This window comes from Amphiura filiformis, chromosome 20 (assembly GCF_039555335.1).
Source record: "Amphiura filiformis chromosome 20, Afil_fr2py, whole genome shotgun sequence".
Taxonomy (NCBI): Eukaryota; Metazoa; Echinodermata; class Ophiuroidea; order Amphilepidida; family Amphiuridae; genus Amphiura; species Amphiura filiformis.
The window spans coordinates 16,457,424-16,476,403 of NC_092647.1; the positions used below are offsets into that span (position 1 = coordinate 16,457,424).

Genomic DNA, 18,980 nt, shown 5'->3' on the forward strand with positions numbered 1-18,980 from the left:
CTCTGCAGCCTGGATCCACCCTCCTCAGGTCATCACCTTTCTTCACCTGAGCCAATTATTTATAATGTCAGGATTTCACCATCACTTCACATACTTTACAAAAAGCAAAGGCACAGCATCACTCTTATCAGCAAATGTGTTAGTCCAGGCTTCACCCTTTGCATTATTTCCATAGGTGAGGCTTCACTTTTGTCAGTCTTCGGCAGGTCTGAAGCTTCACCACTGTTTCACCATACTGGCCATTTACATAGTTCAAGCTTCACCACTTTTTCACCATATTGGCCATATTCACCATATATAAATATTTCAAGCTGTACATTTTAGAATCAAGCTTCACCAATGTTTACTTATAATTCAATTGACAAAATAGAGCAACAGAAGTGTTCCAAATGCTCTACAAATGCTCTATAGGTGGTTATTACTGTGTACTGACCAGCCCTCAAATTATTAAAGGATCTCAAGGGGCAGATCCCATTGCATTCTTTACCTCATACTCTGTTTGTGAGCTGTCTGTTTGCCCTGACCATCTCAAATTGGATTGGCTTGGAATTATATTATCTTCATCATCTGTAACTTGGACATTTGCCGATGATACATATATGTGGACCAACTCTCGTCTTTCTTGAGCTAGCGAATTGTAGAAAACTACGATACTGTAAGATAAACAAACAATTATTTTGGTAAAAAAAAATCATATTTTCAAAGATCTAACAATTTATTTTCATGGAGAAAAATGTTGGCATTTGTATACCACCTTTTTAAAATGTGTTCAAAAACATTTTATTCCACTGCCACAAGGATATTTCACACCATACCAACAACAACAAAAGCTACCCATTATGCACCTGGGTGGTGTGGAACAAACGAGATGTTTTGCCAAGATGTAGGACATAACATGTTGGCCCTGATGGGGTTTGGACCGACAACCTTACGATCTAGAGATGAATGTCCTAACCGCTAGGGCACCGTCCTTGAAGTTGGTTACATCTGCATATTATTTAGACTATTTTCTGAAACACTTCTCAATCCTATTAAAGAGGCAATTTGTGATCCACAGCTTCATCCCCCAACTTACTCCAAAACTCTAGGACAACATAATGTTTGTGTGCATAAGCTTTTTTGCAGATTGTTTGTTGACAGCCCAACATAACAACACTGTGGCCTATTTCGCAAATTCAATGTCCAAATCAACAGACATTTTGGAAAAAAGGTTTTTTTTGTGGATATGTGTTGAACCATACTATAAATGGATGCTACATTCACGCAACACCATTTTAGTTAATCAAAGATTCAAAATAAGTGAAATCAATTCAGGAAAACCTTGTTAGATGTACCGACTCTGCCATGTTTGCGTGTCGCTCATGGAGGGCAAATAGTGCACATGTACTTGAGGATAAAATTGCCACGTGCCCGGCAAAGTATGTTGTTTGTGTTCTGCGTGAATCAGCCCTCTGTGAATATAATCTTTTTGGTATATTCTTAATTGTTTATCTGCTCTATATACCTTCTATCCTTTCTTAATCTCATTCGTATCTCTTGTGAAGTTTAAAGGTTTTGCTGTATTCACTGATGCAATTTAATTGGGCTATTCCATTTAAAATCCACATTACCCCTGTGGAAGATTTTGGAAATATGTTCCATAGGGAGTATGTTTTTCAAATGTAATTGGTCAGGGTTAATCATTTTGAAACTCATACTCCCTCTGCATTATGGCTTTACCTATATCTTCCACAACTGGAGTGAGTATTTCAATTCGAAGCTACCCAATTGTCTATTCTATTCAAAACTCATACTCTCTTTGTGGAATACTTTAGTTAAATCTTCCAGAGGGGTAGTGTGGATTTTTAATGGAATAGCCCAATGGATATGTCAGCTGATTGGCTGATAACAAGAGGCATACCTTGGTGCTTCGTCTGAGAGTTTGAGAGTTTTCTTCTCTGGAATAGAATCGTGAGATTTCCTTTCTTCATCCTGTACCAAAGAAAATATTGAAGTAAAAAGTTTAGTATGGAAAAAATAAGTTGTGTACTGCATTGTGGCATTTAAACAGTAATACCTATTTCCATGAGAACCCATCAAAGTTAAATCACAAATCATTACTTCAGAGGTGACACAAGATCAGGATTCTGATTCCTTAGTCATCATATACATGTACCGTATTCATTCCAATAAGCGCCAGGGCGCTTAACAAAGTCATTTTATGGGGCGCTTATTTATTACCTGGTTTACCTAATTTTTTCATAAGGGGCAAATTGATGTAGGTAAAGTGTGCTGAGGCTTGTGGATCAACGTCTAGGCGTTGTGCCTGTGCGTAGCGCACTATAAATCACTGCGTTTTAAAAATTTTTTTTTTTTTAAGGTTATAAAAGGGTCCTGAGATGTTCTAGTAGCTTATCTGATGCTGAAAATGTATTGCAAGTTTACACAGGACTTCTAGTCCTGCAGCTGTTTCTCCGTATCGACTTCTATCGGTCACTTCGACATTAATGGCACCCTTTAGCAAATTGAAAATACCTTGGGTGGGCGCTTAATGGGGCATGGGCGCTTATTGGAATGAATATGGTATTTCAAATTTTCTTGACCCCTTACATTTTATGTCTGTTAGTAATTCACTTCTTTTGTAACTCAGGCATTTTCCTGAGGTATTCCTGATTTTGCAGACATCTTACAAGATATGAAACTGATACATGATTAGTACTTGTCCGAGTCTCATATTTCATTTAAAAATATTTGTTTCCCTTGCTATATTCTTCATTTCTTGCTTTATTTATCAAAGCTATCTGGGCCAGCATGCATCTTATTAGCTTACATTGGCTATTTTAAAAATCACTGATTTAAATCAACCGTTTTTCATTTTTTACCATTTTTGGTAAATGTAAGTTAATTTCTTTCTTAAATTGACTGTTTTACTTCATTCCTGATGTTTCTACAGCTTTTGGATACAATTAAAATACCTCTTTGATGTCATTTTATATCTATTGCTAAAAATTCATCTTCAAGGTGCAGAATTCAACAGGTTTTCTCCATGATCTTTGCCAAACTTTTTCTTTGAAATTTTCACATGTAAAAACACGTTTTGAATTTTTGTAAATACCTGATAGTATTGCACATATGTCTAGCATTCCACTGGTTTCTTTTGAATTTATAATGGGGTGTAACAGTTCTTGGAATTAAAAAAAATCGATTAAAATAAAAAAAATCTGATTTTTGTAAATTTTTTGTTAAAAATTTAAAAAAAATCATCAACCCTGAAATCTGTAAAATATTAGGCATGGTAATAACATTACTTAGATATATATTGACTGCCTTTAATGGGCTATTCCATTCAAAATCAACTCCCCTGTGGATTTATTTTGGAAATACCTGCTACAGGGGGAGTATGAATTTCAAATGGAATAAGCACATTAGGCAGCTCCATTTGAATTTCATACCCCCTCTGAGAAAGATTCAACTTGAATCTTCCACAGAAGGAGAGCGAGTTTAAAATGGAGCTGCTTAATGTGCTCATTCCATTTGAAATTCATACCCCCCCTGTGGCAGATATTTCCAAACCCTTGCACAGGGGGAATATGGATTTTAAATGGAATAGCCCAATGTATGCTTACCACATTGAAGAAAGTCGTCTGTGGAATAAAATTGGCTTTTTCATCTGACATCAGGAAGTGAATACTCTGCATCAACACCTTCTGCAGGTCATTCAAGGCTCTTAACATTCTGGAAACAAGAATGAGATTGAGTTACCAAAATGATCATGTTATTGAAATGGTATTTTCTTTGCCTGCCTGCCAGGATCTTTGGCTATGCCTGCAATGTCATCATCTTGTCAGAAGACACCTAATCTGAAATCCTTGGAAATTAGTTTAGATGTTGCGTGCAGTACACACCACAACCAATGGCGACATTGCGTTCGATGCGCATGTAGTGTGCACACCAAACATGTGCCCCATTGGTCTTACATGACAGTGTCCACCACTGCATGATTGAATATATATGTGTTAAAACCTCCAGAAATTGATTGATTGAATATATTTTGCCTAGACAGGCACCAGTCTTTCGCAGTTTGTAAAAACATAAGAATTATTCGTTTGGGTGGTTGGTGGAAGATTTCAGTCAGTTTAAATTAGAATCTCGCTCCAGTGGTCCTTCCCACCAAATTTCATGAACTTGCGACAATCTATGATGATTTGACCCCGAATGAGCCCAAAACCATAATCAATGCTATAATGAATCTCATCAAGCCTTCATAACATATCTTCAAGTAACAATATGCTGAAAATAGTCAAGCTTTCTCCTGGCATATTTTAGAAAGCTGCTCAACTCAGCAACTCTTACCTTGTACCATAGTCTACCACCACATGATCTTTGGCTGTTCCTGTGATGCCATCATGATGTTGGAATAAGCCTAGCATTCTCCTGCTGTATGTCAAGGATTTCATCAAATCATCTTCAGCAAACTGATTTGCACCCACCTGTCTTGCTGATGCAGCAGCTAGAGAATACGCTATCTCTGCAGCTCTGAAAGCAAAGTTAACCCCATGAGAACTACCTGACTATTGGTCAAAAAGAAGTTTTCATTATCAATTGGACCAATCAGGAACATTGTTAGAATAATTTCACCTCGCAAAAAAAAAAAATTGGGGCAAATTATTTGCAAAGCTCCATTCTGATTTGTGATTAGAATAAAGATAAGTATAACTATAACCATTATCCTAACCCTAAGCCTAAAATACAGGGTGCGCAGAGCACACCAGAATTATACTTGAAACACAGGGTGTGCAGTGTTAACCAGAATTGGACTTAAAACACAGGGTGCGTAGGGTAAACCAGAATTGTACCCAATAAGTTGGAAGGATCATTCCATTATTTTGTGGGTGTTAATTAAAAGTGCATACATAATTAGCAAAAACATGTACATTGTAGAGTTTTACACAATGACCCACTTGATTTAGTTGTCAAAAATACAACCACCAGACAGAACTGATGCAACCATCAAATCAGGCAGGACACTAAATTCCACATGGAAATCAGTTCAGTTTTCACTTCAACAGACTACCTTCCATGTGGTAGTGCTTTCCAGAAATCAGTGACTAGCACAGCAACTGTTTCTGATTAGCTCCCTCCAATTTAACCCCATGAGAACTGATTGCTGATTGGCCAAAAAGAAGTTTTCATTATCAATTGGACCAATCAGCAACATTGTTAGAATAATTTCATCACACAAAAAATGGGGGCGAATTATTTGCAAAGCTCCATTCTGATTGGTGATTAAAGTGAATACATCATGTAATTGACCAATCAGAGGCAATGTTAGATCAGCAGGTAGTACTCAGGGGGTTAAAGGGAGAATCAAATATTTTCATTGGCTGACATATCTCTCACACATGAGTACACGTGGTCTAGCAAAGTTTGACATGGTTTATAGAAAAGCGAAAACAACATGCAATCATAGAGATGTGAGTGAGAAAACCAGCCTGATGCCTTGAACCAAGGCTATTCGCTGCTTGCACGGTCATCTCAAAACGAGGTTCTACCCGCAAGGTGAGTGCTGTTTACGTGTACGCCTGCAAATGCATGCTTTAAGTACCACATACATGTTGCAAGTGCGTTGCTAGAAATCATTAGAAACAGAAATGCACATTTTGCACATGTGTTTGCAGGGAGAACCTCATTTTGGTAGCAACATGACGGATCTGTGCAAAGGGGCGAATACTTGCACAGCATCTTACCACTGCATTGCAGTGTATGATATGTTACCTTAATTGTGCTTCCAGTACTCTATCCATGTTTTTATAGAATGGCCTTGATGTGTAGTAGCCACTCCAATAATGATCTTCCCTGTCTGTGTAAGTCATGAAGTCACCAGCAAGTACAGGGAATCCCTCTGGTTGATTAGCTGTTGGAGGACGGGTACGATCAAATACAGCTCCAAAATAGTCTGCTAGTGTACCAATCTTTGCCTAATGAAGGAATAGTAATATGTTAATGGTGATATGCCCTGAATATTACACATGTATGCTTTGGAAAGATTTTATTACCGCTACAATTCATTATTCAAAATCGTGGGTTGTGATTTGTCCAAACAAATCATGTTAGAGTCCATTCGCAAATAATGTGCCCTGATTGTGTCTGCATAGCATCAAGTATGTTTACTCACACAATTTCCATGATACACATTGTTACCCTGTGCATACATGCTCTTCCTTGATGTAAACAAAGGTAGCATTTTCTCTTTAATGTGGCTATGTATTCAACATGTTGTTTACTTTGAGGAATTGAGCCTTGATATGTACTTTGTAATATTTGTTTATAATACAAGCAATGAAAATCCAGATTGGTAAACCTAGTGGGTGGGAGTACACACATGCAACAAAGCATTGTGTCTTATAGTATAACGGCTTTTGTTAACATGTAGATATGTGACGCCTATGCAATGCTTATCTGCATGCGCAGCACAAACCTATAGACGAATCCGACACATTCCTACACCTCACTTGACAACCATAGCTGGGGCCATCCATCCATTTTAAGCAACGCCAGTATCATAGGCGTGCAGTGTTTACCACTCCCGTGATGTAGCGCAAGTCCTACACGCTCCGATGCGCTCGCGAAAGTGAGCGTCTTGGATCACAATCCAAACAAACTAAGCTAGTTTGGCACAGATGGCCCCAGCTATGGCCAACTTAATCCTGACCATAAACTTGGCTCGTCGGATTCATCTATAGAAGCACTGATCTAGAATGGGTCTGTATTAGCTGATAAAATGTGTTTTTTCCCCATTTTGCCATATTAAAACTTATGAAATTTGGTGCAAAAGTGGAATAAAATCGTGTGAAGTGCGCACAACTTTGCACTTTTGGGGCTAAAATGGCCAAATATGAGGTTAATTTGGTCAGAAACCCACATACAGGGGTCAACATTGGGGAGATGATTGTATGGACCATCCCCCCCGGCAAAATATTGGAGGATTTATATCCCCATCCCTGGGATTTACGTCTATGGCCTGCTGCATGGCAGACAGCAAAATGATCTGTCATTTGTGTTGTTAATATGCTCGGTGTTGATGCAAACACACATAACATAGATCTTACCTTGACAAACCAGTCCTCCCTTGAATTCATATAATTAAATAGCTTTTGATAATTATTGTATTGCTGATCCCATTCTATAGTTTTGTCGTATCTGAAATCATCTCCAAGTGGAACCAGCAAGACGTTGCTCTTGTACAGTGTAGCTTTTTTGCGATACTGATCTAGTAAAATCTGGGCTCTGAAAGAAAAGATTATCAAACAATTATGTGTAGGCCTGTTGGACCTGTAACTGATTAGACGGTAATAAGTGCGCACTATCAGCTTTGAGGTCATTGCATGAAATTTGATTTGGACAAAGGTATTTTTAGCTCCAAGGAAAAATATCAACCAACACAAACTGTGATGATTTCATGCAATAACCGTAAAACAGATGATGCAAACTTATTACTGTCAATCATTACTGCCATTTAAAAAAAGTTGCTTCATGAAAATAACAAAGATGTTTAAAAAAATCTATTTAAAATGTCGCTGTTTTAATTCACATTTAATATCCGATGCACAAGTACGTAGGCTTACTCGTTGTGATTGTGTACGCTTGTTTGTGTGTTAAGAACCGATACACAAACACAGGTTATTTATGTGTGAGAGTGGAACAATTACATACTTTGCCTTGCGATCAATTATCAGATATCAATGACTTGCATTTGACCCCCTGTATTTACAAGTAATACAATGCGGTTCTGAAACCATGAGTCTTGTCTGCTTTTGTGACCACCTGCTTATGCAATTTCATTTCAGTTTCAGCTAATTTTTCATGTTGACCACTAATGACCTTTGACCTCAGTGTGTGACCTTGAACACCACCATTACATGAAAGTTCAAATAGTGCAGCCATGGCCCCAATTTGGTTGCAATTGGTGTTGAACTGTTCATGGGAGACCGGGTTTTTCATTTTCAGCCATAATATTTAAATTGTTCATATGAAACCGAAACTTTAATCAAAATGTCACATACAGCCATAAATAGAGCCATCCATGCGGAAAAGTGATTATAAAGTCTCTTATATCACTATGGACCACAATGGCCTCATCCCAATGGCATAGTTCAATAACCTTAATTAAACAATCATAGTGTAAAATTTGACCTCAAGTTGCAGGGTGTGAGTTTTTGTACCCAAATTGTCAAAGGTCATTCAATGAATGTGCAAATGTATTGAGGTCCAAGAATTGTGCCAGGATAGATGAGCATGTTGTGTATTACCACATTACCTCTTATTATAATTACCTTAGACAAAATATGATTGGATCACATGCAACACAAATACATATTCATGAAGTTATATTTGCCTTAAACCAACTTGCAGACCTGCCAAACTAACGAAGTCGGAATGAGGGACATTGAGGCCAAAACCTTGTACATGTACATAAACTAGGTACCAACAAATTCAAAGACTTGAGGTGTGTAATACTGTCATCATTTAAGATTGAATAACTTACTTGGACTGCACATTGGTATCAGTAATAGGTACAGGTGGTACTTTCCACGGGCACGAGATACGACCCCCTGGCAACCTTTTGAAGTCAAACTGGCAACACACTTTAGGGTCTGGTCCACAGGTGTGAGGTACATCATAACTATAGAATGGCATCATGTGGCAGAACATATCAGTGGTTGAACCATGGTCTAGAAAGGAGAGAGAAAGAGGAAGAATTTGGGTAAAACAACATATTTGGTAATGATTTATATAAATGATCATTACACACTTTTTGGGGTGTATCGTTTAAGGAATGCTCTCTATAGAATCTCCCACATGGTGTGTGCAGATTTCATTATGGAGTCACCCATTCCAATATAACCTCATTTAAAATTATTCACACCCATCTATGTGTGGAAGATTAAGGTCATGTCTTCCATAAGGTTGTATGGATTTCAACTGGAATAGCCCAATGGGAGTGTAAATTTAAACACAACTTCAACCCTTATGGTCACAGGGTTGCCAAAAAATTTCAGCCCGAATCGTGGGGCAAATAATCGAAAAGTCGTCCAATTTTCCTCTTAACCATTGGTTCTATGGGGCAGGAAAATATCGGAAATCGCGGGAGCCAATGTTGAAAGTCGCCCAATTTATTTCTTAACCATTGGTTTCAATTGGACAGGAAATTGTTAAAAGTCGTGGGGAAATCTTCAAAAGTCGCCCAATTGGGCTACCAAATCGTGTGTTTGGCAACCCTGTATGGTCACTGGGCTATTCCAGCTAAAATCCACACACCCTCATATGGAAACATGACCTTAATCTCCCACACAAGGAGTGTGATTTCAAATCAAATAAGATTACCTGAATGGGTGATGATAATGAATTTCAACTGGAACAGCCCATTGCAAACTCCCATTAGGAAGTCTACATAAATTTGTATGCTTTACTAAACAAAATTAGTTCATTGGGCCTGCTTCAAGTAGTTCTAATATCATACCTCCTTTTTTGTAACTTTATGACATTAGGTGCAACACTCATTCTTCTTATGATTTAAGTCACATTTGATCTTGACTCTAGTCCTGAAATCATCAAATTCCAACCAGAAAGACCAGAAATCACCCTTATATCTGAAAATTCACTGGGTTAGCTTTGGTGTGCATGTGCAAGCTGAAATGAGCTGATGAATAGTCAGTGCAGCAGAAAACCCAGTGCTGCCAGCTATCTACAACTGACTCATAACCAATTATCGCATGGCCATTGCAAACATCATTTTACAATCCCTTCACTTTCTGTGTTGCTCTAGACATCCTTAGCTTTATGCTCACTGTCAACTTCTATGGTAGATTTACTTACCCCAGTTTTGCCTCCACATAAATTCCAGCTTTTTCTCAAATGCAAGATATTTCTTGACATCATAATGGACTCTCTGTATGACCATAGCTTCAAATCCCATGCGTTGTAGAATGTATGCCATGGTTGGTGACATACCAAAAGGATCAATGGCCCAGCCATGCTTGGGCTTCACTCCTGTGAATAAATAAACCAGAAACAACATTTTACAGGGTTGTAAAAAACAACAACAGGAAACCCACCTTTGCCATGAACTGCCCAAAATCATTTTTTTTGGATTCACATTTCCATACCTGGCAACATTGAAAATGAAAAAAAAAGTAACTTCTTGAAAATAACCTAAAGCATGCAAAGCACCCATGCCTAACTGGTGAGCCCCTTGGCACAAAGCCTGTAATGGGTGGGGTCTAGGAGCCCGCCTTACCCCTGGTGGGGGTCCAGGGGCAACAGCCCGGCAAAGGTGGGATCCATGGGCAGCGCCCCTTGAAGCTAGATATTGGGGTCTGTGCCAAAATCAGCCATTTTGTACTCAATTCTGTCCAATATTCTAACAATCAGTACACATGCAATTCACAATGGTTAAAAAAATCAAATGGTACACTGTCAGCATGTTTATAGTCAATATACCATGTTTTGAGTACATCGTGTATGATGGTCCTTGTATGTATACCGAAACTCTTGCTGTTTATAGTGAGGTACAGTTACCGCACAACACATATACCATCTAACATTACCGTACATCTGCAATGACCCCTTGCAAGCAAGGTGAATGTGTAAATATTGTGGGGGCGCAAGCTATAAACAACCCATTCAACAGTGTGATCATGACGGTGAACAGATAGCTTCTGTTTTTATAACTTTTGCGGCTGAGAAGAGTTTTAAATGTCCAGCACGCATTCAACACATCATGAAAAGGCTGCTACTTCCAGTATACAGTACAATTTATCCTTAATTGTGTGTTTATAGTGCAAATATCTCACACCAACATTCAATTGAGAAGGAAACCTGTGTATAAGAAATATAATTCTTAGAATAGAGGCCATCAGCCTTTCGCCATCTTGTGGGTACAAATGATCTGTGTGTTCATGCGTCGGACACTATGAGCAGGGTGTAGCTTGCCACGCAGCTGTCATCACGCATCAACGCGGTGAATTTGATGTTCACGCATGGAGATCGAATGACCACCGCAGCTTGTACCCATAAGATGGCGGCATATGACGTCACACTGATTACCTCTATAGCCATTGCCGTCAATATTTCACCAGGACTTACCAACAAAAGCCTCCAGCCATTCATGTCCCTCTATCATTTGATCTATCATAGCAAAGTAATGTGTATTAGCTTCATCATTCATCACCCATCCTCCAGTCACTATCTCTAACTTCCCCTGCTCTATTAGTCTGTGTGAGAGAAAAGAGATACATTTCATACCTTCTACTTAGAGAATAAACAATAGGAATTTTTGTTTTTACTATCCTCTACCATGTGATAGACAACAGGCAGGTCCAATATTTTGTTTTCTTACAATTGAATACCTGAGTGGAAGAAGGGCCCAACTCCATCAAAACTGTTTTTGAGATATTAAGAAAAAACTTAATATTTGGAAAAGTTTTATAGACAGAATGTTTTCATCTTCAGGGGACCTTTAATACATGAACATACAATACTACATACATTCGAAATTACATATGTTTCCATGGCAACGCTACAGGTCTTAATCTGAGCTGGAGTTGGGCCCTTCTTCCACTAATATACTGCAAGTGCCAGTTCCGTGAGCAGATGTGTTATAAATAGCCACAGAAATTTGATAATTATCCATTAATTGCACAAGTAGAAGCATGTAATAAGTTAGCAAGAAAGTTAATTGTAGTGAAAAGCAGATTTCTTGGGAGAACAAAATTTCTCTTATATTCCAATATTTGTGGAAGAAGGGCCCAACTCCATGGAGTTGGGCCTTTCTTCCATAAAATCCATGATTAAGTGTACATGGAAGACTATTTGGAGAGTGGGTTTTGACTCATCTTTCACACACAAGGAAGAACAGTCTGTTGACAATAAAATGCTGGGTCAAACTCATTTTTGTAAAAAATTGGAGTTGGGCCCTTCTTCCACTCAGGTATTCAATTGCAGTCAAAATTCTAAGACTTGTCACAAGTCTAAGCATTCAAAATCTGGAGTATAGGCTCAGAGTTAGCTCATAATTGTAATATTTCATGTTATTTTTGATAAATGTGTTTTCCTAAAATTAGAATGCATTTAGTTTTTGTACATGTCTTTGGGCTTGATTGTCACAGCATATTTACGGTGCTTTTCATGAAAAGCACCGTAAAAATGCATGTTTTTAGCCCTATTTCCAAAAATTGACTTAACACTAAAATGTGACTTTCATTGTCAGTATAAGGGCTCATATTGAAATTCCCTTACACAGGAAGGTGTGCGCCATCCTGCAGCTTTCCTGTGCTAGCCTTCTTTTGTTAAAATCCTGGGCAGGGTGTATCACTGATGCATATAATCCATCCGTTTTATGACCGAGCTTTCCTGAGGCACGCGCTTAGCGAGGGGAATCCTGCCTTCTTTCTGTGTGAAAACGGGGTAGGGTATTTCAATATGAGCCCTAAAGGATTAGGATTTAGCTATGTTTCATTTGGCAAAACAGGATAATATTTTTCATCAAAAAATTAGTGCTGTATTTTTCTGGAATAATTAAGGAGATTTACTTGCACTAGGATCCACAACATACTCAACTATCAGGGGCACAGTTCTTTAACCCCAATACATTTGTACATTCATTGAATGATTCATACTCTGCAACTTGAGGTCAAATTTTATACTATGCTTGTTTAATTGAGGTTATTGAACTATGCCATTAGGATGAAGCCATTAAGGTCCATAATGTTTTTAACACACACCTTCTTGCCATGTCTCTTTTCTGTCGGTCAATTTTCTCCCACCACATAGAGAAGAATGAGATCTCGGCCCATATCATTCTCATGTGCTCGTGTTCTTGTAGTTTGTTCACGGCATTGTTCAGAATGTGCTGAGTTTGGTCATTGTAGTACTTATCTAGCGTCTTAATCCAACCTGAAGAAAAAAAATAATGGTTTGATATTTACATGTGCAGATTCATTAACTTCACTTTATTTACTACACATTATCACTACAAGATTGGGTCTGCCTACACAGGTACACCATCGGCAAGGTACCTGACTGGTACAGACAGAGTATATTTAATTCACAATTTCAGTGCAATTTTGTATAGTCATGTCCCCCTACAGAGTTCATAGAACTACAAAGTATAATAAAAATATGTACAAGCATAACATTTAGCTATCTTCTGAAGATATCATAGGCCTATACGATCTATGCTTACTATACATTATTAAAGACTTAAGTGTTATCTTTGTTCCCTGAAAACTGACCCCTGATACGCCATTGGTAGGCCTATATGGTCTATGCTTACATGTACTACATGTATACATTATTAAAGACTTAAGAGTGTTATCGTTGTTCCCTGAAAACTGACCCCTGATACGCCATTGGTAGGCCTATACGATCTATGCTTACTATACATTATTATTAAGACTTACAGTGTTACCTTTGTTCCCTGAGAGCTGCCCCTGATACACCATTGGCAGGCCTATACGGTCTATGCTTACATGTACTATACATTATTAAAGACTTACAGTGTTATCTTTGTTCCCTGAGAACTGACCCCTCATACGCCATTGGTAGGCCTCTCGGTCTATGCTTACATGTACTATACATTATTAAAGACTTACAGTGTTATCTGTTTTGTTCCCTGAGAACTGACCCCTCATATGCCATTGGTAGGCCTATACGGTCTATGCTTATATTACTATACATTATTAAAGACTTACAGTGTTATCGTTGTTCCCTGAAAACTGACCTCTGATACGCTATTGGTAGGCCTATACGGTCTAAGCTTACTATACAAGGACTTGTGTCAGGGTTCTTTTATTTGTTCCTTCTCAGGGAGGGTTGATTTTTGTTTCAATCTTGCATAAGGGGGTCAGTCATGTTTTTGCTGGGCAAGTGCCAGATTCTCTGACTCCCCAATCAAAGTATTTATAAACACTCCCTAATAAAAAATTTTTAAATCTGCTTGCTGATACCATCCTTATCTGACATGCCCCATTACATTATTACCAAGAACTAACCAGGATCATTATGTGAATGTGGTACGAGTATGACATGAAGTGGGTCATCTTTCCATTGATTAACATCATATGTGATATCAAAACCTTGCTTCCACACACCACCATTGGCATTGTCAAATTTCAGCTTTTGGTAAACATCTAGCATCTGAAATTTAAAAAAAAAATCAATGTACATGTAATGAGATATATATCCGAGTTGTTGCCCATAAATTGGGGACCTTTGTGACTAAGTAAGTGATCTTTGTCATCTTTGTGATTTACTTTCTTGGTACCGTACCTCTCTTAGTCTTTGTCATAGACTTCGCAATCCATACGGGGGGGGGTGACAGCGAGCGCAAGCAGCGAGCAATGGTGGATTAATATCCTGGCAATACGACTAGCAAAACAAGGTATAAAATGAGCACTTGTTCCACCCAAAGTAGCAAAACAAGGTACAAAACAAATATTTATTCCACCTAATGTCAAGTATTTCCCACCTAGCTATTAAAAAAATCAATATAAACAAGACAATGCTCCATACAAATAGTGGCCAGAAGATCTCAAATTAGTACTTGTATAGTTGTAATAGTTGTATTAGTACTGGTTTAGAAGTGGAATGTCAAGAGCTGTTATTGGTAAATTATGCTTTACAAATCCACTTGATTACTCACGTTTTTTAGACGTTTCATCTTCCTACGGAAGACTTCATCAGTAATGTGATGAACCAGCAACACTCCTACTCTCATCTCCAGAGGGTGTAGTTCTTTGTAATAGCTGGTCATATACATGATTGAGTGAGTATGTCCCTTCATCGCGGTTGATAACGCTTGGCCCCGTTTTCTGATCCACATTGCTTCTCTAATCCATCTGGTTTGCTTACACGAGTCTTTGTCGATTACTTTGGCTCCATCCCAATCAATGACATGGTTTTGTTGCGAAACATGGTCTGTGATGGCGGACTTGTTAATTTCATCGACCGACTCCTTTCGAACAGCGCGTGTGAATTTCCTCTCTGTCATCTTTTCCGATTCTTTTAAGTGTTCTTTCAGTCTTACCCGAAAGGTCTGCCGGTTTCCCCAATGTACGACTTCTTGCAACTTTTGCATGGTATTTCGTAAACACAATCGCAAGTTTTGGTGGCTTCTATTTTGTCTTTGGGGTGTACAAGGTTTTGTTTCAGCGTATTGTGTGGTCTCATCGCTGTCTGGATGTTATGCTTTTTAAACACACGTTGCAGTCTTTCAGATACACCTTGGACATATGGTATCACTACCATGCCCTTACTTCTTTCTGTGTTCTTGTCCTTTACTTTCTTCTTCGCTTTGGTTTTATCTCTGATCTGATGTTTTACTTTTTCAATCGTCCAGTTAGGATATCCACATTGATTTAGCGCATGTTTGATGTGTTCCTCCTCCTGTTGTTTATCCTCCTCTTCCGTTACAATCGCGTCTTTCCGATCAAGCAATGTTCTGACTACACCCAATTTTTGGTGTAAGGGATGTTGAGAAGCAAAATTTAAATACTGGTCGGTGTGCGTTTTCTTTCTGTACACTGTTGTCTTTACCGAACCGTCTTCTTTCCGATTGATCAGCGTACGAGGAAAGGTATTTTTCTTCTGCTTCTTCCTTGTGCGTGAACTTAATGTTGTTGGTTGGATCCGCTTTGTTGAGGTGATCTGTCAGTTCTTGCGTAGTGCCCTTTGGTATAATCTCGAGGATATCGTCGACATATCTTTTCCATAATTTCGGACGACAAGCGATGGGTGCATTGGCTATGGCTTTTTGTTCCAGCCATTCCATGAAAATGTTCGCGATAATCGCGCTCACTGGGCTTCCCATGGCGCTCCAAATTTCTGCATGTAAATTTCTCCCCTGAAGGAAAAATATGTCGTCGTCAAGACAAATTCAAGCAATTCAATAATGTCCTCGGTGTTAAGTAATGTTCTTTGTTCCAGCGTGGTGTCCTTGTCCAGATAATCTCTCACTATCTCCAGCGTTTTATTGATAGGTGTATTCGTAAACAGTGACACGACATCATGTGAATTAAAAATGTCCTCGTCGTCAATTCTGACGGTAGCTAGTTCTTCCGCTAATTCCCGCGAGTTGGTGACATGATGGGCTGTCTTTCCTACCATGGGGGACAGAATCTCCGCTAACGCTTTAGATGTCTGATACGCGATGTAATCCACAATTGGTCTGACCGGGTATCCCTCTTTGTGAATCTTTGTGGTGCAGTATATGTGTGGTGTATTTTCAGCAGTGGGGTAGAGCAACTTATATTGGTTATTGTCAATCTTGTTTTCTTTCTTCAGTCTCTGTAAGGTACCCAACAACTTCCGCTTGTACTTTGAAGTGGGGTGTCCTTTAAGTTTCTCGTAAGTTTTTTCATCAGTAAGCAAGTTGTTTACCTTTTCTTCATAACCGTCGGTAGATGTAACAACCGTGCTTCTACCCTTGTCTGCACCCATTATTATGATTGACTTGTACTTTTTCAACTGTTTGAGTGCTACTCTTTCCTCTTTGCTAATGTTCGATTTCGGGATTTTCGCTGATTTTAAAACTCCTGCGGCTTCCGCACGTAGGTTTTGTGCTTCTCCGGGTGGTAATTTGCAACTCACTTTCTCGGCCGCGACAATGAAATCCTCGTTGGGAATCCTGTCCACCGACACCGCGAAATTTAAACCTTTTGCCAGCAGGGAATTCTGCGAATATGACCAGCTATTACAAAGAACTACACCCTCTGGAGATGAGAGTAGGAGTGTTGCTGGTTCATCACATTACTGATGAAGTCTTCCATAGGAAGATGAAACGTCGAAAAACGTGAGTAATCAAGTGGATTTGTAAAGCACAATAATTGATATCTAACAATCCTGATGAACTTATTCAAAGAGAAAAAAAAAAAAAAATGTCAAGAGCTGGTCTTGAATTGGTACTCGTTTTGAGGTGGATGTGTAACTTATACAAAAAGGATAATTCCTCGTTATTACAGGGAGAATTAAAAACGATGTGGTTTGTCCAATATGAGGTGTTTTTTTTTCAAAATTACTAATAAATAACAAATTATCAAGCATACTGTCCTGCCATTTTTCTACACAACACATCTTACACACACAATACCAACGAAGTTCTCACCTGTATATCAACATCTGTACCACTCGGGGTATTTCCAAATACACACTCATCCTGGCTAACCTCTGCCACAACCCCATCAGGTTTAATATCCGCAACCTTCAGATGACCTGTATCACTTTTAGGTTCAGTGTCACCTCGACCCACATGGTGACCGCCTCCTATGTTCTGATACATGGGTACTTCTGGCAGCTCAAAGTTGGCTTCTCCTTTGGATAGTGATCTGACTGCATCTCGCAGTTGGTTAATTGTCTTTCGGTTGTTAGTGAGGTCATCTTCTAGGACCTGGATTTTGTTGGCGAGTTGATTGAGTTCATCCTGAAAGAGAATGGTATTGGTAAAGTATAAACTAGAATATGCGGTTCGTAATTGGCCCCAAAGTGGCCCCACAACAAAGGTTTCTAGATAATAAAGGTTGTAGATACAAATAATATGCAAAAAAAAAAGTTATTAATGGAATTTCAGGTAATTTATGCAATAAGCTCATTGATATTGTAGTTTGAATGTTTACATTTTGCGTTGGGATTTTACTCCTGTACCCTTCATTGTTATTTTTGTGTGTATGGCTCCAACTAGGTTGCTGGCGAATGGCGCACACCTATCCGCATTTAGATTGTAACATCCACCTAGTGCCGTACTATTACGCTGGCTTTCGTATTCGGCGAGGAGGACGATTTCGACCTCCTGGTTTGTTTACAAACAGAGAGGTAGATAAAAGACCGTTCCGCTTGTTCAAACACTCAAGTATCATGAGGATGGTCCACAATAGCGTGATTCACGTAACATGAATAGGGATTAAAAAGCTGTCACATAGAACCATGTGCTTCTATTGTCCAATTTGCCATCAAGATTTCATATGGAAACAGTTCAGACCCAGAACAGGATCATGTCAGAAATTAATATTTTGTTCTGGGTCTGATTATTCGACTAACATCTACCATTACCAATTACTGTGCAGCTCCCCAAATTCCATTGGGTGAAGGAAGTTTTGATTTAAACAACTAATCACCGATTTTTTGCGATACAGGAGGAAACCGGAGATCCCGGAGAAAACCTGCGAGAGCGAGCATGGAATCGGGATAAACCAAGTGCATGGGCGCGCCAGGCTTGAACCCGGGACCTCAGTGGTGCAAAGCGAGAGAACTACCGCTGCGCTAACTCGCCCTCCCAATCAAAGCTACCAGCTTGGACTGTAAAGGAGGCTGAGGTTGCAGCTGTGGATCATAGGACTTGGAAGCATCTCTTGAGCCAACAGCAGATGCATGACGCTGACTGAACCGAACCGAACCTATTGCTTGAGGAATACATTGGTGATCTGGTGTACAGGTTTTAACACAGTCTTGAGTATTTATGTAATTTACTCACTGTGTACAACTGTACATGTAAGGGGCCATGACCTTTCCCTGCAGAAAAGCTGGTCACATTATTTGATTTCGTACGTTTTTGTAATTGGCATACCTTCAGCACCCTATGTAGTATGTACAAATTCTTATGATTTCTCCCAGTAGCTAACATCCCAAATCACTATGGACCACAATGGCCTCATCCTTTTCTGTTGCAGCCCTCGCATATGGAACAGTAGTCCCAATTTTGTTCGCAGTTTCTCGTCAGTGGAGTCATTCAAATCCTCACTCAAGAAACATTTTTTTGAGCTTGCTTATGAGCTGGATTAATATGTAGAATACTTTGTTATTTTTTTTTACTTCATGTATCTTGAAATGTTCTATTTGTTGCGGATCTGCACGCTTTACAAGTGTACATACTAGTTTTGTTAAATTTTACTGTAATTAAGTACCGTACTTCAGGATTAGTCTTTCACAGGGCATTTATGTACACCAATGGC

General features: G+C 38.9%; 1 protein-coding gene across 1 annotated transcript in view; it reads right to left on the reverse strand.

Annotated features, from left to right (window-relative positions):
- LOC140142635 (alpha-mannosidase 2-like) overlaps positions 1-18,980 on the reverse strand; it is a 43,994-nt gene that overhangs the window by 21,205 nt on the left and 3,809 nt on the right. The window contains 12 exon segments of the mRNA XM_072164638.1: positions 488-653; positions 1,901-1,971; positions 3,606-3,714; positions 4,333-4,515; positions 5,755-5,957; positions 7,089-7,266; positions 8,525-8,711; positions 9,856-10,029; positions 11,125-11,252; positions 12,762-12,933; positions 14,031-14,175; positions 17,141-17,455. Of these exon segments, the coding sequence (XP_072020739.1) occupies positions 488-653; positions 1,901-1,971; positions 3,606-3,714; positions 4,333-4,515; positions 5,755-5,957; positions 7,089-7,266; positions 8,525-8,711; positions 9,856-10,029; positions 11,125-11,252; positions 12,762-12,933; positions 14,031-14,175; positions 17,141-17,455 (2,031 nt within the window).